The following is a 27,300-nucleotide window of genomic DNA, read 5'->3' as shown; positions in this document are numbered from 1 at the left end:
AGGTGCCCAGTGTTTGTGTTTGCTTGAATGCTGTACCTCAGACGCTCATCCTAGTGTCTTGCACACAGTAGGCATTCACCTCACACTGTTGATAGGACTAAGAAAGGCAGGACTGCCAGGAAGGCAGGGGAGGTAGTCCAGGTGGAAAGGTGAGGACTGCCAGGCTCCTCCTCGCCCGAACCCCAAGCCCGCCCCCAAGCTCGGCAGCAGGCCAGGCTGGGCAGGCAGGAGTTAAGCGGCGCGCACGCTTGCTACCCGCAGGTGGCGCCGTCCCGCCTCGGTGTCGGACTCTGGGAGCTCTGAAGTGTGGGACAGAATCACAGGGAACGCGGAGCCGAAGCTCAGCCCCGACTTGTTGATCTCGCCCAAGCAGCCGCTGCCGCCGCCTCCGGAGCGGGAGGAGGAGGAGGTGGAGCAGGAGTCGCCTCCAGAACGCGGTCCTGCCACCCGCGCCCGCAGCGCCCGCCTGCGCCCCCAACCTCGGAGAGCTCGTCCGGCTTCGCAGCGCCTGCAGCCCCGGAGAGGCGCCTGCCCGGCCGGCCGGCATAGGCCGGGCCCGGCCGGGCCCCGGGTCCGCCGCTGCCCGCGGGCCGGGGTGCTCCGGCGGCCGGGGCGATGCCCGGTCCCTGGCCCCGGGAGGCGGCCGCCCTGAGGGTGAGTGTTGGGGCGTGCGGCCGCGGCGAGGGCGCAGGGGGACGTGAGTGGGGGACTCGCCTACCGCGCGGCTCGGCCTGTTGGTCTACCCAGGCTCAACGGCTCCAGACTGGGGTGGGTGGGAGTGGGGGTGGGGGGCGTGCGGACAGGGGCTGGGGCTTGCGGAGATGCACGGTATCATTCCAGGGCGAGGGGAAAGGGCGTGAGCTTCACTGCCAGGGGGCTCAGAGGAGCCCCCGAAATCACCAGTGCGCGGCAGGAGGAGGGCACGTTTTGAAAAGGCCAGAAAATTCAGCTCGTTTCCCCGCCTCCTACCTCCCCCACCCCCTTCCCTTCTAAGCCCCGGGAAAGGCGCAGAACCCGGAGTTATAAAAAGCCATCGCAGGAGAGGAGCGAGGAGGAGGAGGAGGAGGAAGAGGAGGAGGGGGTGGGGAAGGAGCGAGGGGAAGACGGAGCAGGTGGATCCCCAGGACTCTGCGCGCTCCTCCTGCGGTGGGTTAGGGGCACGGTGGGGAGGGCCGTGTGGGAACCCGCGCTTTGCGGTTCCAGGGCTCATCTTGTCGCCGGAGCGACCTCAAGATATACTCCCGCGGCTTGGGGAAAGGGGTCGCTCCACAACAGTGCGGGTCTGTCGTGACCACACACGGTCACGGACACACACGGAGGTCTGTTGTGACCTCCGACAGGTGGGCACCTGAAGTCCTCCAGAATCCCCCAAATTTTTAAGGTTTAGAAAAAGCAAACCTGCTGCCATCTGCCATCCCCCAGCCTTCAGATTCTAATTATCCCGGAACATGGGGAGGAAAAGATGCAAAGTCTTTTTTTTTAAAAAAAGTTTTTCACGCAGCTCCCCTCTCTCCCCATTCCGGGGCCAGGTTCGGGACTCGACGGGGACACCCAGAGAAAAGCGAGTTTCAGCACTCAAAGGGGCGGACAGCGCCGCGGGCGGCCGGGTCAGGCCTGGGCCTCAGAAACTCGGGTGGGGCCTCCCGGGTCCCTGGGGCGCCTCTTGGGGGCCCCCTCCCCGCTCCAATGGGCGGCTAGTCACTCCATCCATGGGGTGGGGCGGACTTCAGCACCGACAGGAGGGACAGCGCCCAGGCTTTCTGCCCCCCTGAGCTGCTTAATCTCTGGGAAGGTCAAGGCCAGCTGGGGCCCGGCTGGGGCCCGGCTGGGGAGGTATGGAGGGGCCGTGCCTTCCTGTTTGCTTACCTGCATCCGCTTTCTGCCTCGTAGCCGTCGGGATGGAGGTGAGAAGACGGCCATAAGGCGCGCCCGCGTGGCCCCCTGCACCCGCAACAGCCCACAGCGCTCCCTGCCCCCCTCCCCCACTGCGGCCGGCCTTGCCGTCCTGTGACAGCGGCCTGGGGGGGCAGGGGGGGAGGGGGCGGCCGGACCAGAGATGCCGGCGGGCATGACGAAGCATGGCTCCCGTTCCACCAGCTCGCTGCCGCCGGAGCCCATGGAGATCGTGCGCAGCAAGGCGTGCTCTAGGCGCGTCCGCCTCAACGTTGGGGGCCTGGCGCACGAGGTGCTCTGGCGCACCCTGGACCGCCTGCCCCGCACGCGGCTGGGCAAGCTCCGTGACTGCAACACGCACGACTCGCTGCTCGAAGTGTGCGATGACTACAGCCTCGACGACAACGAGTACTTCTTTGACCGCCACCCAGGCGCCTTCACCTCCATCCTCAACTTCTACCGCACTGGGCGGCTGCACATGATGGAGGAGATGTGCGCGCTCAGCTTCAGCCAAGAGCTGGACTACTGGGGCATCGATGAAATCTACCTGGAGTCCTGCTGCCAGGCCCGCTACCACCAGAAGAAGGAGCAGATGAACGAGGAGCTCAAACGCGAGGCCGAGACCCTGCGCGAGAGGGAGGGTGAGGAGTTTGATAACACGTGCTGCGCGGAAAAGAGGAAAAAGCTCTGGGACCTACTGGAGAAGCCCAATTCCTCCGTGGCTGCCAAGGTGAGCCTGGGATCTGGGGCTGCTGGGCTGGGGGACTCCTCCTGTGTCCCCAGGTTGATGACCTCTGCGGGGGAACTCGGGTCTTCTGATACGAAGACCAGAAACGGGGAGGGGCTATAGCCAGAGACCTTGGAGATAAGGACCAGCCCCTTCGGACTGATCCTATGTGGTATTGGTCACCCATCCTTTTATTATTCAATACTTTATACCCTGACTTATTTGGAGAAAGGGATTCATGGAGACTTATAAGAACCCACACAGCAGGAGATGGATACTGCAAACGAGGAAGAGAGCACAGAGAAGCAATTAAGCCTTGCCAGGGCATGTAGAGAGCTGTTTGGTCTATTCCACACAGTGCTTCCGAGTGAAGAAGTCCCAGGCTCAAGCCTGAAGGGTATCGCCCTGTGATTTTAATTTATCCCTCAATTTATAACCCCACTTTGCCTCAAGGAGGGAATTAAAGCAGCTTACAGACTTGCTTGGAGGATATTGAGATACTGTCAGGAAGTTTTTTACTTTAAAATCCTCACCCAAGGATATGTTTATTGATTTGAGAGAGAGAGAAAGGGTGGGGGGGGTTGATTTGTTGCCTCTCCTATGGGCCCTGATGGGCGATCAAACCCACAACCTAGGTATATGTCCTGACCAGGAATCGAACCTGCAACCTTTTGGTGTACGGGACAAGCTCCAACCAAACTGAGCCACTGGCCAGGGCCAGGCAGTTTTAACATAAGTAAGCAAAATGAGGCAAAGGGACTCTGAGAGGTGGGTGTGTGTGTGCATGACGCATGCAGCTGGCTGCGGATGCTTGTGGGCGAAGAAGGGTCACCCTCTGATTTGTTCTTTATTTATGTGGTGAGCTTATTCCAAGAATGGTTTGATGCAGGTTGTAAAGTTGCTTTCGCCATTGGAAGGAGATGTAAATTTCAGAACAGGAGAGAAGAATAGGCGATGTGGACAATAAAGCAGGAGGCAGGGATGAGTTTTATTACATTCTGGGAGCCAGGGGTCCTGTGTGCTGCCAGGTAAAGGCCAAGGGTATAAGGGACTGAGAGGCTTTGGGTGGGGGCCAGGCCAGAATGGGAGCGACTTCTCTGTGTCCTATGGGGATTCGGGGCTGCCTTGAAGAGTCAGGGGCCTGTCTTCCTGCAGCCAGTGTGCCAGCTGTCAGAATAAAGGACAACACAGTACGTTCGGCCCCATCAAGGAGTTCATCTGGGCCCCAGGGAGAGGCCAGAAAAGGGAGGCGTTGATGTCAAAATCCAGGAGGACGCAGTTGGAAAAGACGTGTTGAACATAACTCGCCCTCTGAGAGCAGAGCCAAAAAGCAGCGTGGGGCGGGGGGTAGGTCGGTGTATTCATGGAAGAAGAGGGAGAAAGGAGGAGAAGGAAGCCCGTGTGGCAGCCGTGATGTCCTAGCTAGGGCTGCCTTCACCCAGCCTGGCCTCTCATTGTGTGGGACCCCCCGGCTCAGTTAGCTCCTCCCCGAAGGCTCAGTTGCAAAGCCAGATCTGAAGGGGACCCTGTGGGGTCCTTTCCCCAGATCTGACTACCCAAGGAGACATTTTGGGAGGTGGGGGTGGGATGTGGGAGGAGTGTGGAGGAAAGCCTGCAGGTTTTCCCTCCTCCCTGGCAACTCTGAAGAGGACACATTCTGAGGCTGTGAGCTGTCTCTGGTCATAATCCTGCCCCAGGTTTCGTGTCCAAAAACCCTCCCTCTTAAGACAGAGTCGCTCACCCTTAACCGGCTTAGGATCAACAGACTTATTTTGCTATTTCCAGGCCTGACACAGGTCCCTGCCCTCCACATCCTGTTTGGGCCCAGACGTGACTCTCCCTCCTCCCCGCCCTGTCCCCTAAGACAGGAGATTGAGGGGCAGAGCAGGGGAGGGTCACAGGCAAAGGCAGTGCGTAGGTTGGCATTTGGAAGCCCCAGCTTGCAAAAGACACTGTTCGGGAATAAACAGCCTCATCTCTCCTTTGGGTTAATCCACTTGCAGGGACAGCTTTGTGACCTCTCTGTGATCCCGGGCTCAGCCAGCACACATTCCTGGCAGATGGACGGTCCGGGATATTCTGCAGCGAGAGCTGAAATGGGAAGGCAGGCCAGCTCATTGGCTCTCAGTATAGAAATCCTGACTCTCACTGATCAAACACCCACTGTGTTAAGAAGTATAACAATGCAATTAGTCCCTATACGGATTCTCTATTATTATCTCACCTTTCTCAAATAGGAAGGCTCAGAGAGGTTAAGTAACTTGCCCAAGGTCACACAGCAGGCAACACAGCAGTGCCAGAAATTCAAACTCAAGTGTGATTTTAAAGACCCTGTTCTTTCCATCATGAATAAGCGATGTAGCCTCCTTCCCATTCTCTGTTTCCACTCCTGCCCCTTGCAATCCACTACCCACACAGCAGCCAGAGTGAGCTTTCCAAAATGTAAATTGGATCCCATCGTTCATCTGCTCAAAATCCTCCAGAGGTTTCCCATCTCACTCAGAATAAAATCCCAACCTTCGCCAGGGCACCCCAGACCCCACAGAAGCCAGGCCTGTGACCTCTCTGAGCTCAGTTTTTCTACTCTCCTCTGGTTCACTCACTCCGCCCCCGCCTAAACGGGTCAGGCTTTATCCTGCCTCAGGCCCTTTGCACTTGCTGCTCCTGCTACTTAGAATGCTCTTTCTCACATTGGCTCACAGCCAGCCACTTCTCATTTCTCATTTAAGCAGGCCCCTGCCCGAACAGCCCCTCCTCAGAGAGACCGTTCCTGAGCCCTGTCGAAAACGGCCGCCTTCCCCTTAGTCTCTGTCCCATCACGAAATGTCTGTGCTGCACAGGCTGGAAGCCCCGTCTGAAATGGTATCTGCGTCCTTTTGTTTCTCTGTTTCTCCCACACATGAGTGTGAGCGCCGTGAGCTGGATTTACTGCTCCGTTCTCAGCACCCATCACGGTGCCTGGCATAGAGAAACTCAAATAACTACATGTGGAGTAAATGAATGGGTCAAGCAATCAGTCAGTCACTGTGTCTCAGGGTTTGGGGGAATCTGTGATGTCTTCCTCACTGCCTGCCTGCACCCCAGGTCTCTGTGCTCGCCTCACCACCCCCCACCCAATTTGGATGCCTTGCTGGTCAGGCAGCTAGGCCTGTGGAAACTTCACAGAGGCCACAGAGGCCAAGGAGAGGGTAAAATGGAGGAGCGTTCCTGAGTGGTTGTGAGATTCACAAATCTCACACATCTAAGAGCAAGAACATACCAGGGGTGCAGGCCCAGGTCTCGCTTCCTCCCTAGTTTCTGGCCTTAGGCAAGTTCTTCAAGGCTCCAAGCCCCAGCCCCCACCTGTGAAATGGAGGTAAAAGTCCCGTCCCCCCCCCCCCCCCCCGCAGAGTCATATGAGTGTTTGCCAAATCACACAGTAGGAAGGCGGCCTGTTGTTGTAAATATAAAGAGCTGAGTTCTCTCTGCACGGCTGGGTGGGCTGAGCTGCGGCAAACCCTTTCCCTCTGCTAGCGGTACCGGGAGGCTGAGCTGTCGCTGTTAATAATTGATGGGCTGTTCTGGCAACGCAGAGACAACCACAGAAGCGCAGGCACTAGCCTTCGCCGTCAGGGGAGTGAAAAATCAAAATCCATTAGGCAAAAGCTAGTGTGATTGATTCTTGTTTGGAACTGGGGTCAGCCCCAACAGAGTGAAAGGGTTTCGGTGCTGGGCCACCACTGGGTTTCCGCTTTCTCAGAAAACTACAGGCTTTCTCAGTAGGAGAAAGCGGGAACTAATTCACCAGGCTAGGAGCATCTGTGTTCCCCAGAGCCATCTCTGGGTCCAAGCCCTAAGATAACTCCTTAATATCTGGAGAAGCTGCGGCTTACTGTGCCAGGCACTGATTAGTGGAACTTTACATCCACCATCCCATTGAAATCCCTTCAGCAATTCAGACAGTCAGCTCATTTGGGCTGCAAGTAACAATAAAAAAACTTGAAGTGGTTTCTACAAGGAGGAAGATGTATCATCCCACATAACAGGAAGGTTCAGGGTAGCTGGTTTCGGGATAATGGCTCCATGGTGTCATCAGGATTCTAGATTTTTTTTTTCATCTTTCAGCTCCTCCAGCTCCTGCAGGTACCTTGGTCATCAGGCTTGATGCCTCATATCACAAAATGGCTGCCCAGTTCCAGCCTTCCAGTGTTGACAACACAATATCCAACCAGTGACATGGGGCATCTCATCCTTTGAGCCATGTTTTCCCCTGAGATAAACCTTTCCCCAGAACCCCCTTAAATCCCATTGGCCAGGATCAGGTCACATGCTCATTCTACAGGGAAGCCTGGGAAAGCCCATGTCTGGCATTCTCAGATGAAGGAGAGAATGGATTTCATGAATGGTGTTAAGACTCTTACAAAGAAGAAATAAATGGAGGTGCTAAGTGGTGCAGTCACTTGTCGGAGCACACACAGCTAAGTCCTCAGTAAATATTTGTCAAAGGAAGGAAAATGGCAGAGCCAGAGTTTGAACCCAGGGGCGTCTGGTTCCCAAGCCAGTGTTTCCTAATCCTGGAATCATTCAAGCTCGGTGAACTCCTCTGCTCAATGATGACCCACTTCTTTGGGCTATTTTCATGATTCAGTGATATTTCAGATATAAATGTAATTTGCAAATGGAAAGCACTTTATTAGCGTGAATTTTTATAATCAAAAGAGGGAGTATTCTTGATTTAGGGACAGTGGTCAGTAGTTTGCCCACCACAGACTTGATTAAGAATCAACTCAGGAGTCCAGCAGGTGTGGTCTGTTCCGTCCTACCAGGAATATGACAGATCCCTTTCCTTCTCCGGGTCTCAGTTTCCTCATTTAGGAAAGGGAGCCCACCGTGCAGGGCCATTAGGAGACAATCTGCATAAAGAGCGTGGGCCAGTGCCCAGCACCTGGTAAGCATTCAGTAAATGACAGTGGCGATTGCTAGCGTCATCACCGAATTCTTCTAGTCTGGCTACCTCCGTGGCTGGCAGCCTCTCCTGTTGCAGCGCTGTTGATTGTGGGGGATCGCTTCCTGCCCTGTTAGGGTTCCATACCACCAGTGGGATGGATGCGGGGGGCATCCATGCATCCTCATGGAGAAATAACGAGGGAAACCGGCTCAGAATTCGTGGGGCTTCTCTGTGCCATGAGTCGCCTGGCTGAGGCTCTTGCTGGCCCCAGGTCAGGCATCCTGGATGCTCCTGTTTATTTCTGGGAGACCATATGCCAGAGATTGAGAATCCTGGCTGTGGGTCAGAGAGGCCCGGGTTTGAATCCCAGCCCTGCCACTTCCTAGCTCTGGACTTGGTGCAAATCCTTCCCCCTCCCATAGCCTCCATTTCCTAGTCTGTCTGTGAAGATGGTGATACAAACCCACCTCGCAGGGCTGCCCGGAGGAGGAAGTATGGCAGTGCTCGTACAGTGCCGAATGAAGCCGCGTTTCATCAATCCAGAGTCTCGATTTGACTTCGTTGCACAATAACTTGACGAAAGATCAGGGCCCATTTCCAAACCTCTCCCACCCTCCTGTTACCCTCACTGAGGCTCGGGGATCTTCCCATTTCTGCAGGATGCTTGTCCGGGATGAGAGACTTTGGCAGCTGGTCTCTCAGGGGGTTTGAAAGTCTCTGATAGGCTAGAGGATGTGGAAATGCACAGGAAGAAAAAGTGGTGGCTAAAGGAGCAGCGTGGCCAGAGCTTAATTAACGGGAAGAGAACGGGCATGCATTAAGTGCCAGCTCCGTACCCAGTACTTTGCGCACTTCTATACCCGATGGCCTCAGGGAGAGGAGCCCTGATGGGAGAGCTGGATTGCCCAAGTTCAACGTTTGGCCTCTACTCACTGACCATGTGATTTGGGGCAAACTACTGCATCTGCCTGTGCCCTGATTCCTTTACTCATGAAATGGGTGCTGTAGCAGCACCTGCCCATTGCATGGCCGGCAGAAATGAGTCCACGCGTGCAGAGCACTCAACCAGGGTCTGACGCATGGAGAGCCCTCCAGAACTGTTAGGATGTTTTGTTGTTGTTCTTAGTTGTTGTTGTCTCACTTAATCCTCCTGACAATCTTGCTGGATAAATAAGCTTCTTTCTAAAAAAAGTATTATTCTTGCAAAATGATACCTGCTCACAGCCCCCAAGATAAAGCCCAGACTCCTCACCGTGGCCTTCAAGGCCTCAGCCAACATCTCCACCTTCTTCTCCTCCCAGCCTCCCTCCGTGGTATGATCTGCTCCCACTACACCGGCCTTTTGGCCTTCCTCCAATAGTCCTCCTTCCCCAGTCCCGCTCCACACCTTTGCCCAAGCTGATTCTTCTGCTTTGCACCGTCTTCTTCCTCCTGTCAAGAGAAAGGCCTGCAGCCTTCTCCCTCCCTTCCTCCACCACCCACACCCCCTTCCGGCAGCTCTGACTGCTGCCTCCTCTATGTCCTGAAAACCTGATGTTCAGACCTTCCTGGCACAAAACACCGTGACGACCAACTTATGTGTTGTTCTGGGGATGCCAGGACTGATCCACAGAGAGATAGGAACGCTCAGGACAACAGGCTCTGAAACGAGTACTTTTGAGCTGGGCGCCCTACAGCACATGACTTAACCTCTCTGATCAACTTCCTGATCCCTAGTTTGGGACCAACTCTATATTAAACCCTCAGAGTCGTGCCTGGCATTCAGCAAAGTGTCCAGTGCAAGTTAACTAGTGTTGTTTTTGTTGTTGCAGTTCACTGGTAGTAAACGTGTGTTGAGTGAGTCAGAGGGTAAATTGGCATGATCTTATGAAGGTAAGGTCTCCCCAGTACAGCCGTCCATCTCCTCCTCCCTCCCTTGTCTCCACCTGCCCACTCCCATGTCCACACTGCCCAGGCCAGGAAGTGGCGACAGCTCCCCTCTTCCACTTACGGCAAGGAGAAGGACGAAATTAGACATGTGAGGTGTTCCCTCGCCCCTGGCTGCTCCCTTTCGCTCTGCAGCGAGGCCGGCCTCCACCATAACTGCCCACCACGGCCTGGCAGGCGGACGCTGTCTTTGAGAGAATAATGTCACATTCGCCAATTCCACGCCATCACTCACATCTGCCAGGTAATGGACTTGGAATCAAACAGAGTCTAAAAATAAACCGCTACCTTTCCCTAATTGCTGCCTAGGGCCCTTCCCAGAGTCTTTCCATGGTCTGTATGCCCCTTGGGGCCCTTGACCTTGGCCAGCTCTGCCTCTCAGAGTCCTTGCAGAACAAGGAGGTGGCCTGTGATCACCGTGTCGGGGCATGTGAGAAGCAGAACGACAGGCAGAGATAAGATGATAATGTTATCCAGCTTTCCTTCTGCTTCTCAGGCCTGGAGTCCCCACTGTCTCTTTGAATGGATCAATTTTCTTTTATCTCCTATGCCTTGGATGAGTTTGCAGATCCTTTATTGTTCCTTGAAACACTGACTGCAATTTGACTCTGTCACTCCCTCCTATTCCTGGGACAATCCTCTTGGTTTCAAAGTTAGCTTCCTTTCTAGGCTTCTCTGATCCTTAGAACTTTATGTGGGTGTATGTGCGTGTTTTGAGGTCACCTGTTTTTTGTATGACAAACATTTATTGCTATATTCCAGGAACCGTGCTGGGTACTTGACAAGCACTTGTGTATCTATTAGTTAGGATTTTTGGGGTTGCAGTGACAAAAATGCAGCTCACATGAACTTAAGCAAGAAAAAGAGTGTGTATGTGTGTGTGTGTGCGCGCGTATCCTTGATTAAGTAAGTCTTTAGGGAGGGCTGAATCCAGGGGCTTAAGTAGGTCATTGAGGCTTGGTTTCCAGTATTTCTAACTCTTCCCTGTGGTGGCTTTTCAGCAGGCTGCACCAACAAGGCTGGAAAGATAGTTTCTAGCAACTCCAGGCTTCCATCCTGGGGGGGGGGGGGAAGCAAGCCTCTTTCCCAGTAGTTCCAACAAAATCCCAGGGCCGATTTTCATTGGCCCATCCCTGAGCCAATCACTTAGCCAGATATGGGTCACATGCCAATAGCTGGAGCTGGAATGAGAGAGTTCCCCAAAGAAAAATTCAAGTACTGTTTCCCAGAGAGGGAAGACTAAATGTAAGCTAGCAAAAAATAATCCACAGCCATGATGGAGTTTATAGCCGAGTGGAGGGCATTAGGCTTTAAACAAGTAAAAAATTCAATGAAAGAATAACCACGCAGTGTAATATGTATGCTGTGAAGGAAAGAAGCAAAGGGTTTTGATGGCTAATAGCAGAGCATGGTCAAAGAGGGCCTTTTGGTGTCCTCGGCCCTTTCTGAGCATTTGCACTGGATTTTTCCCCTTCCAGAGCTGCAGAAATGATGTCCTGTTTTCTGCAAGTTCTGCTTCTACCTCCCCTGCACTGCTTAGCACATTCCTTCTTGTTTTATCTCCCCAGCTAAAGCAGAATGTTCTCCAAGTCGAGGACTATATCTTACTAATTTCTGTGCTCTAAAGCAGGGTGGGTGGGCTTCCTGGTTTATAGATGAAGTTTAATTGGTACATCTGTCACATTCATTTACCTATTACCTAGGCTGCTTTGGGAAACAACAGCATTTACAGGAAAAGTGGACAGACTTGTGTTCTCAAGTCACCTCGGGGCCTGATGCCGAGGAGGGGCTTTGTCCGAGGGGGGTTGCAGGACAGGAGGGAGGAAGGGAGAGCACAAGATAGCTGTGTGAGCTTAAGGACATCACTTAACCTCTCTGGGCCTCTGGCTCCGTATCTTGTGATGCCAGCTGCCCCTTCTCGTCCTTCAGGTCTTAGCTCATGTGTCACCTCTTCAGACAGGCCCTCCATGACATTGAATGATCGGTTTGGACTGGGTGCTGTTTACACTCTTTCCGTGATAAAACGCCTCTGGTTTATTTTGAGATGAGGCCCACTTGGGGCAGCCGTCCTTCCCTTCCTCTTCCTCAGTGCTTCCCCTCCCCTCGCGAGCCAACCTCCTGGTAGGGAAAGTGGAAAGAAGTCTGGACACCCGAGTTTATAACCCCCACCCAGCCTCCCAGGAGCTTCGAGACAGACCCTGTCATCTCTCTGGGCCTCCCCTTCCTCCGTTTCCTCTCCGGGCGTGGTGACTGTGCCAAGTAAGAAAGACGGGCACTCACTCACCTGGGCCAGTGTGTGTGTGTGTGTGTGTGTGTGTGTGTGTGTGTGTGTGTGTGCGCACGCCCAGCACTGAGTGACCAAGCACAGATGCTTATTGGTTTTCCTTCTCCCTTTCTTTTCTCAAACGGGAGAGAGGAAAGAGCAACTGCCCCAAACCGCGCCTTAACCTGGCCTCTGATGAAACGGTGCTCACTCAGACTCTTCACGCAACATCTGTGCCGAGGAGTGGCGGGGGGTGAGGGACTCAGACACTCCCCCAGCCCCCTGCCCGGTCTCCGTCACACCCCCACGAAGCTCTGTCAAATGCAGCCACAGGCGAGTCCCCTAGTGCCCCCTCCCTCCCTCTAGTTTGCTGCCCCCAAACCCCTACCCCTGTATAACAATTTTAAACTGCTATTGGCCTCACGACTAGGAGAAGAGGCCAATCCAAGAGGTGGTCCTCCAGACAGATTGAGAAGTCCGTGGCGTGTGTGTGTCTGTTGTGTGTGTACTGTGTGGTGTGAGGTGTGTGCCATGTATGTTGTGTGTTATATGTGCATGGCATGGTGTGTGCCCCTAGTACTAAGTGATCCACTGGCAGGGCCAGCTACAGAATTTGAGGGGGTGCAGTGCAGAATGAAGGTGCAGCCCCCTTGTTCAAAAATTCACGGAGACAGTGAAGTAGTAAGCCTAGTGAGGTCCTTCTGTTGCTAGGCAGGTTGTACCCCAGGAAGCAGGCCCTGCCCTCGGGAAGGAATGACTCAGAAGGCCTAGGGGAAGAGTGGAAGGTCCTGGAGAATCTGTCAAGGAAAAAGTGCCTCCTCCAGCTCCCTGCCTAGGGACGCGGAGGTCAGAGCAGGGACCTCAGACTCGGATGGCTATGGGGGCCAGGCAGGTGGTGTTAACAGGTGAAGCAGTTGGACGGAAGAACGGGGGTAGGGCAAGTTCAATGAGGAAGCCAGGTCACACTCAGCCTTAGCGACAAGGAGGCAGCAGGGAGTGGTGGGGACTGTGGTAAACTGGGCCATGCGCTCCCATCTAAAGAATCAGCTGCTATTCGGTTCCAGGCTGGGTTCCTTTCTGGGCCCAGCCAGACATTTTAATTTTCATGTGCGGTATCCCAGCTTGAATGTTGGCAAATAATTTTTAAAAATTAAAGAATTTGTCACAGGCAGGTGTGGTTTAGTGGACTGAGCCACAGCCTATGAACTAAAAGGTTGCTGGTTTGTGGTAAATTTGTGGTAAATCCTTAACTCATTAGCTAATAGGATCCAACATGCCCCTCCCCAGCCCCAACCAGAGCAGGAAGGAAAAGCTTCTGTAGTGGTTAGAAAAAGCACTAGATATCAAGTCAGCAAACTGGACTGGAGCTGAGCCTCGGGTTCCTCATCTGCGCAATGGGAATAATAAACTCCTGGAGCTTGTCCGGAGGAACAAATAACATAAAAGCATGTAAAATGCTCAGCAAAATGCCTGACGTGCAGCAAGTGTAAGCTGGTGTTATTTTTATTATTTTGATTCATCATCTGAACATTTGGCTTATTTCTAAGTAAGAGCTGTGGGCCTGTGGTAGAGTTCATTGTATAGAATTAAAACTTCCTGTCTCTGTGGAGTGATGTCAGCTTTACAAATTCAAGCTGGAGAGCTTGGGCATTCAGAAATTCTTGGTAGAGATGAGTGTGCCAGGGATTGGGATTCTGGAGTTCAAGGTTGGAATTTTGCCACTCAGGATCACCGCTCTGATATTCATTGTTGAAGCATCCCCATTCAAGGTCACAACTCTGGGGTTCAAGGTCAGAAGCCTGCCATCCATTGTCAGAATCCTCAGTTCCGTAATTGGACCCAAGGAGTATGTGGCTAGAGCTTCCCTACTCGTGATCGAAACTGTAGCAGGCAAGGTCGGAATGCTGATGTTCCAGGTTGGAACTCATGTTCATAGTCGGAATGCTGAGGTTCAAGGTCAGGACACTTTGGCAGTGTTCATGACCGGGATTCTGACAGGCACATTTGGAACACCGACGTTTGGAGTCGGAACTCTTGTTCCCAATCCGTTATTTTGTGTGTCTCGCCCCTTATGTGTCATTAACACTTTACCGTCCACAGCTCCTGGCAGCAGTTTCTGAGGAAAGGAACCACAGAAGGTGCCCAGACCTCTCGGTAGCCAGTGGGGTCCTGTTACTTATGCCTCTTTTTCTTACTGTTTCTGACACCCACCCACTCGGGAGGTGCTGGCAGAGATGACACTATTCGTGGGAAGGCAACTACAGAATGGCCCCCCGGCCGCACCCCGCCCCAAACCCTTCAACCTGTTGTCAGCTTCATTTAAATCCCCGTCTCCTCACTGGTTGACCTGGAGCAGGCCCAGGGAAGCAGCGCTGCCGAGCCCTGGGGGGCACGGGGGTAGTTTCCCCACCCTGTCCCCAGAGAAGGGCAAATGGTGTTAGGCAGGGGTTGGAACAGTTCCCACGGCTCAAGGCTCCGCAGCCCAGATGTGTGGCTGGAAGTGACACCTGAGGAAGTGGAGCACTTTGCTGGTCACTGCGGTCACACCAAATGCATTGTTGGTGCCAACTGGGGAGGTTCATTGATCACAGGGTGGAGAGATGCTAAAAATCATCTTTTTTTTTAGAGAGAGAGAGGGGGAGAAAGGGAGAGGAACATTAAGGTGCGAGAGACACATCGATCAGTTGCCTCTCACACTCCCCGTACTGGGGACCTGGCTTACAACTCAGGCATGAGCCCTGACTGGGAATCGAACCAGTGACCTTTTGGTTCGCAGGCTGGTGCTCAATCCACTGAGCCACACCAGCCGGGGCGCTAAAAAATCATCTTTAAACTCTACTTACAATAATGCGCTCAGTGGAAAGGGGGGTGGCTGAGACGACGTGCTGGGTCCCATCCCCTAGTAAATGGTTATATTGCACCCTCCTCCCAACATTTATGCTCCACCCTTTGCCTTCCTTTGTTTTCCATCAGAGCCTTTTACACCACTTGGCACTTTACATGTTTATCTGGCTCTTGTCTGCCTTATCCCACTATGTCGTACGTTCCATCGAGACAGACTTGGTCAGGTTGTACTTCTATCTTCCCTGTGTTAACACGGTGCCCGGTATATAGTAGGCACCAAACAAAAACCTGTTGAATGAGTGAATGTTGCCATTCAGATATGGTGCAGTCACTCGATGCAGAGCCCGCCTCCCATCTCATCCACTGCACCTGTGCAGAGTTTTTGGCTGGGGGTGAGGGGAAGATGCAGTGGGGAGGGCCATCATCCCATCATGGCTCCTAATTGCTGTCAGGATAACTTCCAAAATCCCTACCTGGCCACTAAGGGTCTGTAAGAACCCACCTTCATATCACACACACCTCCTGTGGCTCCCTGCCTCCTTTCTCAGATCCCGGGATACCATTCTGGGTCTTGCCTCGGGGGCTTTGCATGTGCTGTGTTGACTAGCTCTTGCAGCCCCTACCCTGGCCCTCTTGGCCTCCTTAACTCATCTTTTAGGATTTTGCTTAAATATGCTTCCCTTGACTTCCCAGACTTGATGTCCTTCCCCTCACAATGGGCCGCTGGTCAGTGCTTTTAGGTTCCCAAGTTCATCACTGTGGGCACAGTCTTCCATGACCTGGAGGTTTCTTATGAGGGAGGTGGTCAGAGCCCCTTCCTTTTCACTCAAAAAAATGCCGAACCTGACCACCTCCCAGACACGAGACTCTCTCACTTAAGGGAGGAGGAGTTTGGGTCTCCCAGGGCGATTCCTTAGCTACCCTCCGAAGCCTACCCCGTACCAGCCCAGCACTGTGCGCCCTCTGTCCACCCAGTCACTGCTCACCCCTGACCTGCCCTTGCTGAGGACTCTGAGAGTTTAGCGGACACAACACAGTCTATTTCTCTGATGACACCCACATAGCTAACACGCATCTGCCACTCTACAGGGGTTATTAACTCACATAGCCCTCACAATGCCCTCTGAGGTTGGCACCGTTATTATCCCCATTTTACAGATGAGGAAACTGAGCCCCGGAGAGGTTGACTTACACATGCAAGGATAGAGCTAAGAGGTGGCAGGGCCATGTTTGAAGCCAGGCTGTTACTTCCCAAGCCCAGGCCCCGAATCAGCATGTCTCTCTTCCATCCTCTCTGTTGCCCTCCCCTCACTTACTTCTTCCTTTTATTCTTAGGCTCTTGCCTTCCTTTTGCCCTTCTCCCTTTTCTCCTTAAGTAACTCAAACTCCTCAAGGTATTAAACAATCCCATTGTGTGAATGTTTTGTTATATTTCCCAAATTTCTCCAATTCACTGGTGAATGGGTTGGGGGGAGAGAGTAAACTTCCTCCCAGTGTCCTTCAAGGCCAGCTCCTCCCACCCCCAAACTCTCTGAATTCATCCCCTATCACAATTTCTGACTTTGCTGCCACACTCGGACTTACCAAATTCCTTCTGCCTCAGGCCTTTGCACATGCTGTTCCCCCTGCCTGGAATGCTGTTCCCCTCTTCTTCACCCGGTTATTACCTGCTCATCCTGAAGCTTCCACATCTGGAAAGCTTTCTTTGATATCTGAATAGGTCAAATCCCCCAGGTGTAGAACTTTTCAAAGTTCTACGTGCCTATCTTGTTTGCATTATAATTTCACATCCCTTTACCGATCATGTGATTACTGCGCGCCTTCCCCCACCCTCAGTGGGCTCTGAGCTCCCAGGCGGCAGGACTCACCTGCTGTGTTCCGTGCCTACCTCCGTGTAAGCACTCCACGAAACTGTGTTGAATGAATGGAAGGCTGAATGAATTCGGAGGCTAGTCACAGTTGGCAGGAAGCTAACATCACACTTCTTTTCAGTGGGGAGTGGATTAGAAAGTCTGAAATGTCTAGCTGGAACTCGATCCAGAAGGTTCTTATCATCCCAGACTGAGAGGAACAAGGGCACCGCTTTTTTTACAAACAGCCAAGTGTCTTCTCTGATGCTCACAATGTGTTGAGTGGTGAATACAGTGTCTTCTATCAGATTCTTAAAGGTATATACCTGGCTTATATTTTATAGGATGCTATTGGATTTTCCTTAAGCAAACACCATAGGAAGACACTAAACCCAGGAAATGGAAGTTCTGAGGGAGGTTTTAAAATGATGGATCCCAGCGAGTTCACCAGATACATGGTTTACTTAGAAGTTGCACTAAGTAACTACCCTTGGGGGCAGGTGGACATGGTTCAAATCCTTGCTCCACCACTAGAGCCTGTGGCCTCAGACAGGCCATTCCTCTCACTGAAATGACATTGTCTCCAAACTCCATCCTCCAAGCACCAAAGACAGTAAACAAAACAAAACAAAACAAAAAAGGCCCTCATTCCTGGCTGTTCCAGCAAAAGTCCCAAGACCGGCTCTGATTGGACACACTTGCATCATAGGCTCGTCTCTGAACCAATCTCTGTTGTCAAAGCAAAACATAAATGTGGGGACCACCACTGCACCCAGGGAAAATTTCTAAAATAGGAATTTGCTTAATATTCTTTTTAAAAATCAACTCACTTATTTTATCTCAATCACGTTGTTTCGAGAGGAAATTAGACATCACGAAGAATTGGTACCATTTGCCATGAATCATGCCATGAAATTCTAGCCAGATGCCAGCGCCCGACACCTACTCTCCGTGCGTTGAAAGGGGAGATGTATGTGTTTTTGGAGAAGTGTTAAAATCCCATTCGCTTCAAACTGGGACTTTCCCCGTCAGGGAGTCTGAAGGTTGGAAGGAGAATTGGGAAGGCTGGTGCCTTCTCACCCTGAATCCATCTGATCTGGTGTCTTGCCCCTGTATAGCTGGACCAGTCTTGGCTCCCCCCAAGAATCATCTGAGGATCTTTACAAGACCGAGTGCCAGGCCACCCCCCCAGACCAATTAAGTCAGAATCTCTGGGGGGGTGGGACCCAGGGATTGGTATTTTTTAGAGCCCCCGAGGTGATGCCAGTGTGCAGTGAGGGTGAGAAATTCAGATTTCAGTGCCACCTGTACCGGTGGTCTGTGTCCCACATTGGCACACACAGGGGTTTAACAAGGCCACTGGGCTGTAGGAAGAGACTCCCTGGAGGCTGGGTTAGGGTGTCTCACAGAGTAGGGTCCCGTTTTTCAAAAAAATAAAGGCCGGGGAGTTGATCAGGGGTCCGTGGAGAATCATTCACCACTCTCCAGTGGGAAGGAAATGCATCCATCTGCCATTCAGAAGGATTAGATTCCTGGGGTGAAATTCAACTCTCACCCTGCCCCTACCCCTATTCTCTGGGTCTGACGGCTTGTTACTTGAACTGGCTGTTACTTCTTCATCTATCTGTCACCTGTCCCAGACACGGCTCTGCTGCTGGCCAGCTGTGTGGCCTCAGGCAGGTCACTCAGTGCTTCCCTGCTGTCCAGGTTCCTCGTCTGCATAATGGCAGCGCATTGCTGGGCTCTGTGATCTTGGAGGGCATTTCCCATCTGGAGACCAGTGGGTCTTCGTCAGGGAGCAGCCACGGGCTCCTCAACCCCACAGGTAAGCTCTAGCTCAGGGGTCCTCAGCCCCCCAGCAGGTCTGTCCCCCAGACCATAGAATCAAAGTCTCTACAGGCAGCCCAGGGCCTGCAATCTAACGAGGTCTCAGTTGATTCTGATACAGGTGGTCCTCAAAGTACAATTCTAAAGCACATCACCTATGTCCACCACTAAAGCCTCTTCTCCAGGGACCCAACCCCTGTGGACCACACCCTCCTCACTTGCAGCCTCCTTCTTACAGGCGAGGAAACTGAGGCTCAGAAAGGCTGAGTCCTCTGTCCAAGGCTCTACTGAGAATGCATCTCGGAGCTGGGATTTGAACACAGAATCTGCTCAGCTCCAGAGCTGGTCTTCTTCGTCCATTTTTAAATGGCAACTCCCCGCCTGCACTTTCTCCCTTCCCTGTGTTATTACTTTTCCATGGCAATGACCATCTCCTCCTGACCCCACTCCTGGTGCCCTTGAATGTGTGATACATGTGAGCAGGGGTTTCTATTTTGTTTGCTCAAGGATCCCAGCGCCTGCGTTAGTGCTGGGCACCCAGTAAGTACTTAAGGAACATGAAGGAACAATGAAGTCCTTGAACCTCTCTAAGCCTCAGTTTCCCCATGCGTGGAATTGAGTCCTTGACCAGCCCACCTCAAAATGCTATGCTAATAGCTGTTTTGCTCACTGCAGAGTGCTGTGCCCAGGTGAGGCGGCTTTACCTCGCCATGGGTGAAGGTGGAGTGTGACCTGGCCCTTGGCCTGTCCTGCTCAGGGCTGAAAGGTCTGGTGCCTTTCAAAGCTGGGGTTGAAAGGCACGTGGGTGAGTCACCTGCAGGCCAGGCCCTCACCTTCCCAAGGACCCTCCGCCCCAGTCTCCTGCTCTGCCACACCACCTCCCCACAGATCGGATCTCACCGCCCGCCCAGGGCCCGTCCAGGGGCCTCCCCTGAGGCCTGGCCAGGCCGCTTTGTCTTTCTTCACCTTGTAACTTCATCTACCTGGGCCGGTCCTCAAGCCAAGCCAGCCTGTCCTGTCATTCCTCGGTGAGTCCCTGCAGCGGGCACAGCAGCGTGACGAGCCCCAGAGCTCCAGCTCTGACACGCTGCCCTCGGTGGCTCATAGGACATTGAACTTGCACTCTGTTAGCCCGGATGTGGGACAGTGCCTTTTCTTTTCTTCCTCCTCCTCCTTTCCCTTTCTTCTTCAGTTTTGTATTTTTGTTTTTCAAACAACAGATTCAATGGCCGTCAGTGGAGGGCAGTAGAAAACGCAACCTCAGTTCAGTCTTTCCCTCATCTTTCCTCTAAGGGTTGTCCCTAAGTTGGGAAGGTTTTGGTGGCAATGAATGAATGCGACAGGGAGCAGTCGATGCAGTGGGTGCTATAGGTGCCTCACCCACACCCCTTTTTGAGCTGGCGCACCCCACCTGCTAATAGCTTATGGCTGCCCCCTCCTCACAACGACCCCTCTCACAATTGCCCTTGGCCAATAGGAGTCACCTGCTGGGGGCTTACAGCTCCCTCCCTGCTTGGGCAGCCCATAGACAATGACTCACTGAGGTGGGGGGTGGGGGACAAAGGCTCTGCCTTCTTTACTGCGAGCGAGCAAGATGGACTCCCTTGCAGTTCACGCTCCTGGGCTCCCTTATGGATCAGGCTGAAGGGAGCTTCCTGCTGAGACTTGCTTCCCTCGCTGGCTGCCTCCTGAAGGTACTTCCTCAGTGAATCTTATGCATAAGAATCCTTGTCTCAGGCTCTGCTTCTAGGGACCCCCACCTAACAGGCATGTGAGGAAGTGGTCGTTGTGTTGAAAACTTACATCCACGTACAAGTGCTAGGGACTGACAAGTAAGAGTGGGCCCCATCCAGGGCAGCCTGCCCCCACCCCAGCAGCTCCTTCCTTCCTCTCATTTCCCTCCATCTTCAGGATGGACTATCACTGACCACGCCCCATTGTCCCACTGGGCTGAAGAGTTTTGCTTCTTCTGCTGACTTGGTGGGGACATGGCCAGAGTGAGCTGCAGTCCAAGCAGTTGCTTGCAAAGGGCTTTTAAAGGCTGGCCCGGCCCTCCCTCCTGCCCTCTGTGCCAGGAATGCTCCCCGGCCCCAGCGGGAAAGCTCTGGCAGGCTGGGCCTTGTTTGCCTTCCCCCGGCGTTTTCTGAGGTTTCGCTTGGCAGCCTCCCTCGCCGACCTTGGACAGCGTAATGAAGTTGGGAGCGGCTCCACGCCAGCTCCCCATTAACGTGGGCTTTGCGAGTGCCTCCCGGGCTCCAAAATCTTCTGGCTTGCTCAGGGAAGGAAGTCGAGAGGGTGAGCCAGGCAGGGAGAAAATGAGAGATTCAGTGGTGCTGAGCGGTGTGACCTTGGACAAGTCACACCCCCTCGCTAGGGCTCAGGTCCCCCAGCTGTAAAGGAGGCCTTTTGGCTGGGCAATTGCTCCCAGCTGCCCACTGTGCCATTCACTGGAAAAACACGTATTGAGTGCTAAGTAGGTGCCAGGCACTCTTCTAGGTGCTGGGGACATAGCAGTGGACAAAACAGAGTCCCTCTCTCTTGGGGCGGAATAGCCCTAGTGGGGAGAATAGGAAGAGTGTGGGATTTTGAGCTAGAAGACCTGGATTCTTTGCGGAGCCTCAGGCACCTCATCTGTGCAGAGGGGTTGTTCTGAGGCATCAGAAACAGTGGGTGCAAATGTCTTTGGTGGTGGCTGCAGCCAACATTTATTAACTGCCTGCTGTGTGCCAGGGTGTGGGCACAGATGATAAGCCTCATGGTCTCTCCGTGAGCACAGAGACCATCACGGTGCTGAGTGAAGGCTCTGGAGCCGGACTGAGTTCAAATCCATCTCTGCTGCTTCCTCTGCTCCGGGACCTTAGACAAGATGCTGACCTCTCTGTGCCTTAGGTTGCTTGCCCATAAGAGAAGGGTCATAACTGTATCTAGAGTCTAAGGTTGCTGGAAGGATGGAGCGGGTCAGGACAGCGCCTGGCACGTAGGGCGTGGTCAGTCCAGGGGAGGAGCTGAAGGAGATGAAGAAGGAGCCTCCCCCTGGTCCGGACCCGGTACCAGGCGCTCCCTCAGCTCCCTTCGCCACCTGGACTAAGGAGGCCACCTGAGCTGCAGACTGAGGCCCAGGACTTACAGCTTGGAAACACCCCTCTCTGAGTGTGTACATGAGTGCATCCATGAGCTTCCGGACACATAAATCCAAGTACATGGCTGTGCGTGCTTGTGTGCACACATCTGACATGCATACTAGTCGCTGGGAAGAATGTACTTTGCTATTCCATTTATATGAGCTTTATGAACAGGCAAAACTAAACGGTGGTGAGAAAAATCAGAACAGTGGCTGCCTTTGGAGACATGGACCAGAAGGGGGCCTGAGGGAGCTTTCTGGGGGGAGGGAAATGTTTTGTATCTTAATTAGGGTGATGGTTACACTGGTGTATCCATTATCAAAGACACTGCACCAAACACTTAAAACTAGTGTCTTTTATTATGTGTAAACGATACCTCAGTGAGGAAGATGATATTGAGGGGAAAATTGATGTGTGGTCTTGTTCATTGAGGGCTAACTGACCATGTGCCAGACACTGTCCTAGGTACCTCCAGACATCTGTCATTTGATCCTGGAAGCACCCCATGTCACGTGCCTGTTTGTACACATGTGTACATGGTCCTGTGTGTGCCTGTCTTGGGTCTTTCTGTGCAAGCCGTGAGTGGCTTACAGAGCACACACGCCCATACTGACTCATTTCCACACTTAGGGACCTAAGCAGGTGCACGTGTGTCTGCAGAGGTGACCGTGAGAACAGACGTCTGCCAGCGCCTGTGTGACCTGCACGGGCACCAGTGAACAGCACTCCGAGCCCTGTGCCGTAGTTAGATGCTAATTGCATTCGAGGGCCGCAGTCTGTGTAGACAAATCAAGCACTGTTATCAGACAATAATGGCAGGGGATCGAGAGCCAGCTGTCTGTGCCAAGGAGGAGTGGGGACTCGTTGGCACCAGGCAGTGAGCATCTCAAGAGGGCGTCCAGGCTGAGTGGTGACTAATTTGCAGACATGGCCCCAGCAGCCAAGCACAGCAGGGGGGTGACGGGCCTCCCTGAGGATCTGTGAGCTGCTGCTGGCTGCAGGTTTTGTCCTGGGAGCAGCTGACGATTTAATTGTCTGAACAGAGCCTGCCTGCCCCTGCCACCCCTGCCTCTGTCCTTTCTGCTGCCTTGTGAGCTGGGGAGGATGTGGAGGCTCAGAGAGGGTGAGCAACTTACCTAGGATTGAACAGCCCGCAGGCCATCAACCCAGAGACTGAGCTTGGGTTCCCACACTTGCAGGCATTGTTTCTCCCAACGCGATCGGGCACCCACATGCAGCTTTCGTGATTTCTCGCCATTTCCTTTCACTCAAGGTACCATCATTTTCTTAGTATTATTCCTTACACAGACCACTTTTTAAATTTAAGTGAGTTTATTTTAAAAGGAACCTGCCATGAATAGAACATTAGTATCCGATACCCATAAATTGAAGCGGGGTGACCAACCATTTCTGTCCCCTTTTGCCTGGGATGGAAACAGTTTTCCGGACATTTCGGTTTTAAAATTGAAATGGTCCCCACAAACCAGTTTGAACTGATCACCCAAAATGGAAGACAAGTCTAAAAATGAATACCGTGAAAAGGAACTGGATCGTTAAACTCTCACCAGCCACAGTGGCCTGCCCGGGCTGAGCCTGGAGCCTGTTCTCTGTGCCAAAGAGAGCTCGGTCAGGACTGGGGAGCGCCCCTTGAACTGCAGTCCCTGCCCTGCCCCAGGTCTCACTCTGATTGGCTTAATTTGGTGAGTGCCCACACTGAGCCAATCACTGTTGCCAGGGGAATGCACAGTTCTGATTGGCCAGGCCTGGAGCCAGCTTCATCCAAGCCACCCGGTTCCCCAAAAGGGCGGGAGGGTAAAGGAAGCCCCTAGGCATGCTTGGAACAGCAGATGGCCCCCTCTGCCCTTCTAGGCCTAGGCTCCCCATTTGCCTCCTGCTCCCTGTGTCCCTTCCCTGCTCTGGGCCTCAGTTTCCCCATCTATAAAATGGGTGGTTGAGGGAGGTTAAGCTGAATGATCTCTAAGCATCTTCCAGGCTTTGACCTGATGACACATGTCTCCTTTGGGACAATTATTAATGGAGTTGGGAGGCGGTTCCTGCCTTTCTTCCTTTCACTTGCTCTGAGGTAGGTAAAGGGAGGTCACATAGCAGATGGAAGGAGCATGAGCCATTTCCAGGTGGAACTCAGTGGAACTTGCCACTGACACTTTCTGGCTCTGTGATTTGGGGCAAGTCACTTTACTGCTCTAAGTTTCCTTTCCTCACCTCTCAGATGGGAAGAAGAGGACTGTCTACTTACAAAAGTAATGACAAGGATTAGAACTGGCAAAAAGGTCTGTGATGAAGGAGGCAGGTCTGTAAGTGCATTTGAGTGCGAGAGACAGAAAGTGACACCAAGCTGGTCCAGACAGTAAAGGGCATGTATTGGATGGTGTAACCAGAAAGTTCCAGGGAGGCATGACCCAGGGGTCACCGTGGCGGTGGGTGGGTCGTGATGTCTTTGCCGTGTCTGTGATCCACTCTGCCGTGCCCTTCTCCGGGAGTCCGTGTGGTCTTGGGCTGGCTTCCCTCGTGGGAGCTGCATAGGCACTGTGAGGTCTCACCTGTGCTACCATGTCACCCAGAAGAAAACGGAACTCCTACCCTTCCAGCATAAGTCTGAAGTCACTCCGGTGGGCTAGTTTGTGTCACCTGTCCCCACGCTGAGTGATCTCCATGTCTAGAGAATGCAGTGTGCTTATCCTGGGGACGAAATGTGCTGATCGCGGCAGGGGTAGAGTCAGCGTTCTTAAGACCTTAGGGATCCCCTGCAGACCAGGGAGAGGCTGGGGAGGAAGCAGCGTTCCGGGAAGGACAAGGTCCAAAGGTTAAGATCGCTAAAGGTGGTCTCTGGTGATGATAATGATGAAGGAGCTCTCGGGGACAGCTCCTCTTGTGTTCACATCATCTTACACGAGGGGGAAACCAAGGCTCTGAAAATAGAGGCTGGTTCTAGGTGGGTGTCACTTAGACGTTGTGGGCCTTTGGCTGGGTCCTTCCTTGTAAGGCCCCCTGAAATAATAGTGACGCCCTGAGACAGAAAGGAAGGAAGGACTACAATGCATCGCACGTCTATTACGTGCGAGATTCCCTACACCATCTTGTCCTTCCGTCCTCGTAGCCACTGCGGGAAGTGGGCTCTGTCGTTGTTCTTATGTCACACATGCAAAATCTGAGTCTGAGCCAGCTGGGGTGGCTTGCCCAAGGTCCTACGCTAGGAGGGTGTGACGCTGCCTGTGTTTGAATTCCAACCCGAAGGACCCTTGCATTCAGTATGTGCCTACTGTGTGCTAAGTGCTTCCTGACTTGAGTGATCAGTGGGTCCGCCTCCATTTTGCAGACAGCCTGTCTGCGCTTAGGAGGGGGGCATGTACTCGGGGAGCTAGCAGAGACCTCTTCCTGGCTTCCAGAAATGGTCTCTTTTTCAAGCTGTCTTTGCCTTATGGGGCCTCTGTGATGTCTTTCTTGCTCTTTCTTTCTTCATCTTGCTCCCCATGCCCTGGACATTTTCTGGCCTGGCAGCTCCCCAGTGGAAGCTGCTCAGTCTTACAGGTTCCCAGTACCCAGCTCACCCAGTACCCAGAGCAAGCAAGTTTCTCTACAAACACCCAAGTCTTTGCCTGCCTGGGCCCCAGGGCTCAGCCCTGCCCCCAGCCACCGCCCCCGCCCCTCCTCAGCACTGGTTCTGTGCCAGTGTTTGGGCTGTGATGGTCCTGGCTAGGCTCGAAAAAGGAATTATTTCTGTCTCCTTGCATAGTTCTCAGCCCAATTCCCAAAATGGGAAGTGGCCTAGGAGGGCCTCCCAACCCCCAGCTCCAGGCGCAGAGGGAAGGAGGGAGAACTTGGCAGAGCCCGGAGAAGGAGGGAGGCCCGACATAAGACCACACAGACACACACACACAGGGACACACACACCAGCCTCTTGTCTAGCCCCGTGGTCTATAAAAATAGCAAACCTCTGGGATGTTCTCAGGCTGCTGCGTGTGCTCAGAGACTGCTGGGATGGGGCAGGGCTCGGTGAGGGTGAAGAGGAGGGGCGGCATGTGTGGGCCCCCACCTTGTGTCTAAAAGAGGACCGGGGTCAGGGCAAGAGGGGACACAAACAGGAAAACTGCCTTAAATCCTGGTCGGGGGATGGGCGGCCAGCCCACCCAGAATGCTTTGTTCCTGCCTGTGGAGCCTGGTCCTTCTGCCTCCTCCTCCGGGAAACTTTCAGTGACGGCCCTGGGCCGTGGTGTCAGGGTCCTGAGAGGAGTGTGCAGCCTGCCTCTCCCATTTCCCAGCATCCCTCACAGCGTCCCGTTGGAAATGCCCAGCCTGGGTGTCATTGTCATGACCAGCTGAGTCACTGGCCAGGGGGCTGGTTGGGTCTGACTGACAGCGTCTGACCGTTTGATTTGTCCTCCGCACCACTGATGGGCGAGCGGGGTGTCAGAGTGGTCGGCCTCCTGCCTTCCTGACCCCGTGCCTAACCGGCTGGCAGGTGACTAACTGGATGAATGGCTGTCTGTGTCTTTCTGCCCACCCAGGTGTCCGGCTGACCAGCCTGACCGGGCTGACCGAATGGGCCATCAACTGTCTGTCTGTCTCTGTGTCAGACTGAACGCTGGAAGCGGACTGGCTCCCTGTCTGGCTATGTAGTCGGAGTTCTGACGACATGGACGGCTGACGGTCTTTCTGCCTGTCTCTCTGTCTGACCGGCTGTCATAACTGAGTCCGGCAGGTCCTTGAATACCATCCTTTTGTTATGACATCGATGAGAAAACAAATTGGTTCCCGGCTGGGGCCACTGTCTGTGGGGTCTGCACGGTCTCCCCACGCACGTCCGTGTGGGTTTTCTCCAGGGACTCCAGTCCCTCCCACGCCCCACAGATGTGCACGTGAGGTGAACTGATGTGTCTGCACTGTCCCAGTCTGCGTGAGTGTCAGCATGTGCCCTGGGATGGAAGGGCGTCCTGTCCAGGGTGGGCCCTGCCTTGCACCCTGAGCTGCCAGGATCGGCTCCAGCCGTCCTCAACCCTGAACTGGAATAAGTGGGTCGGAAAAGAATTCTCTTACTTGTTTTTATTCATCTTTCTTAAGTGTATGTATACAGTTCACATTTCTTTCAGTGTTTAATATTAGGAATATTTGGGGTCTTTATTTAGAAGTTTGGTGATGATTTTATGACCAGAAATATGCCATAGAAACTTACTCTTGTTTCTATCAATCAGCCTGTGGGAAAATCGGTTTTACTTCGCTTAAAGTTTAAGTTTCCAAGTGCCTACGGCCGATGTTAAGTGAAGACTTGTAATTAGATGCAGAACAATTGCCCTCCGTCCATTTCCTTATTTAAGTGCCTTTCAGAGTGTCTGGCTGGGAGACCATTTGTCTGTCCACCCTGGGTGCCTGACCCAGTGCTGAGTGACTGATGGATGATCTGCCTGTCTCCATGTCTGTCTGTCTGGCTGACAGTCTGTTTGGCTGTCTGTGATTAAATGAATGACTAGAGTCTATCTCCTCTTCTCCTGGTCTGACTGCCTGGCTAGCTGTCTCCATGTCTGACTGACGAGGTGGCTGGCAGATGGCCTGTTGTCTGTCTGTCTGTCTCCTGGGTGCCTGTTGTATCTGACCAACAGATGACGATGAGAGGTCTGTCTGTCCATCTCCTTGTCTGACAGACTGACTGACCACCCATCTGTCTGCCTGGCCATCTGACCACACACCTGATCAAATGGATGAGTGACTGACAGACCGCCTGCCTCTCTCTGCGTCCGACTGACAACGTGGCTGACAGGTGGACCGTCTGTTCTTTCCACTTCCGTGTCCCCCTGACTAGCTCACTGGATATTTGACTCTCGACTCCCCAACTCAACGTAACTCGCAGGCTGTCCTGCGTGGCTGCAGGGCTCGAATGACGCGCATCTGGAACACCCCCACCGGCC

At 53.3% G+C, this 27,300-nt stretch overlaps 1 protein-coding gene across 2 annotated transcripts in view; it reads left to right on the top strand.

Annotated features, from left to right (window-relative positions):
* The first annotated feature begins 318 nt into the window (after positions 1–318).
* KCNB1 (potassium voltage-gated channel subfamily B member 1) overlaps positions 319–27,300 on the top strand; it is an 84,415-nt gene continuing 57,433 nt past the window's right edge. The window contains exons 1-2 of one of the 2 annotated variants that reach the window (XM_037167119.2): positions 319–654; positions 1,891–2,623. In XM_037167119.2, coding sequence (XP_037023014.1) covers positions 2,057–2,623 — 567 coding nt within the window. In that variant the 5' untranslated portion in view covers positions 319–654; positions 1,891–2,056. Of the gene's footprint in view, positions 655–1,107; positions 1,147–1,890; positions 2,624–27,300 lie in introns of those variants that run through there. The other variant, XM_037167128.2, reaches the window with a different exon arrangement.

The sequence above is a fragment of the Artibeus jamaicensis genome, unplaced genomic scaffold (assembly GCF_021234435.1).
Source record: "Artibeus jamaicensis isolate MK-2021 breed Jamaican fruit bat unplaced genomic scaffold, CSHL_Jam_final contig_685, whole genome shotgun sequence".
Taxonomy (NCBI): Eukaryota; Metazoa; Chordata; class Mammalia; order Chiroptera; family Phyllostomidae; genus Artibeus; species Artibeus jamaicensis.
This window is presented reverse-complemented; position numbering and strand designations above follow the sequence as displayed.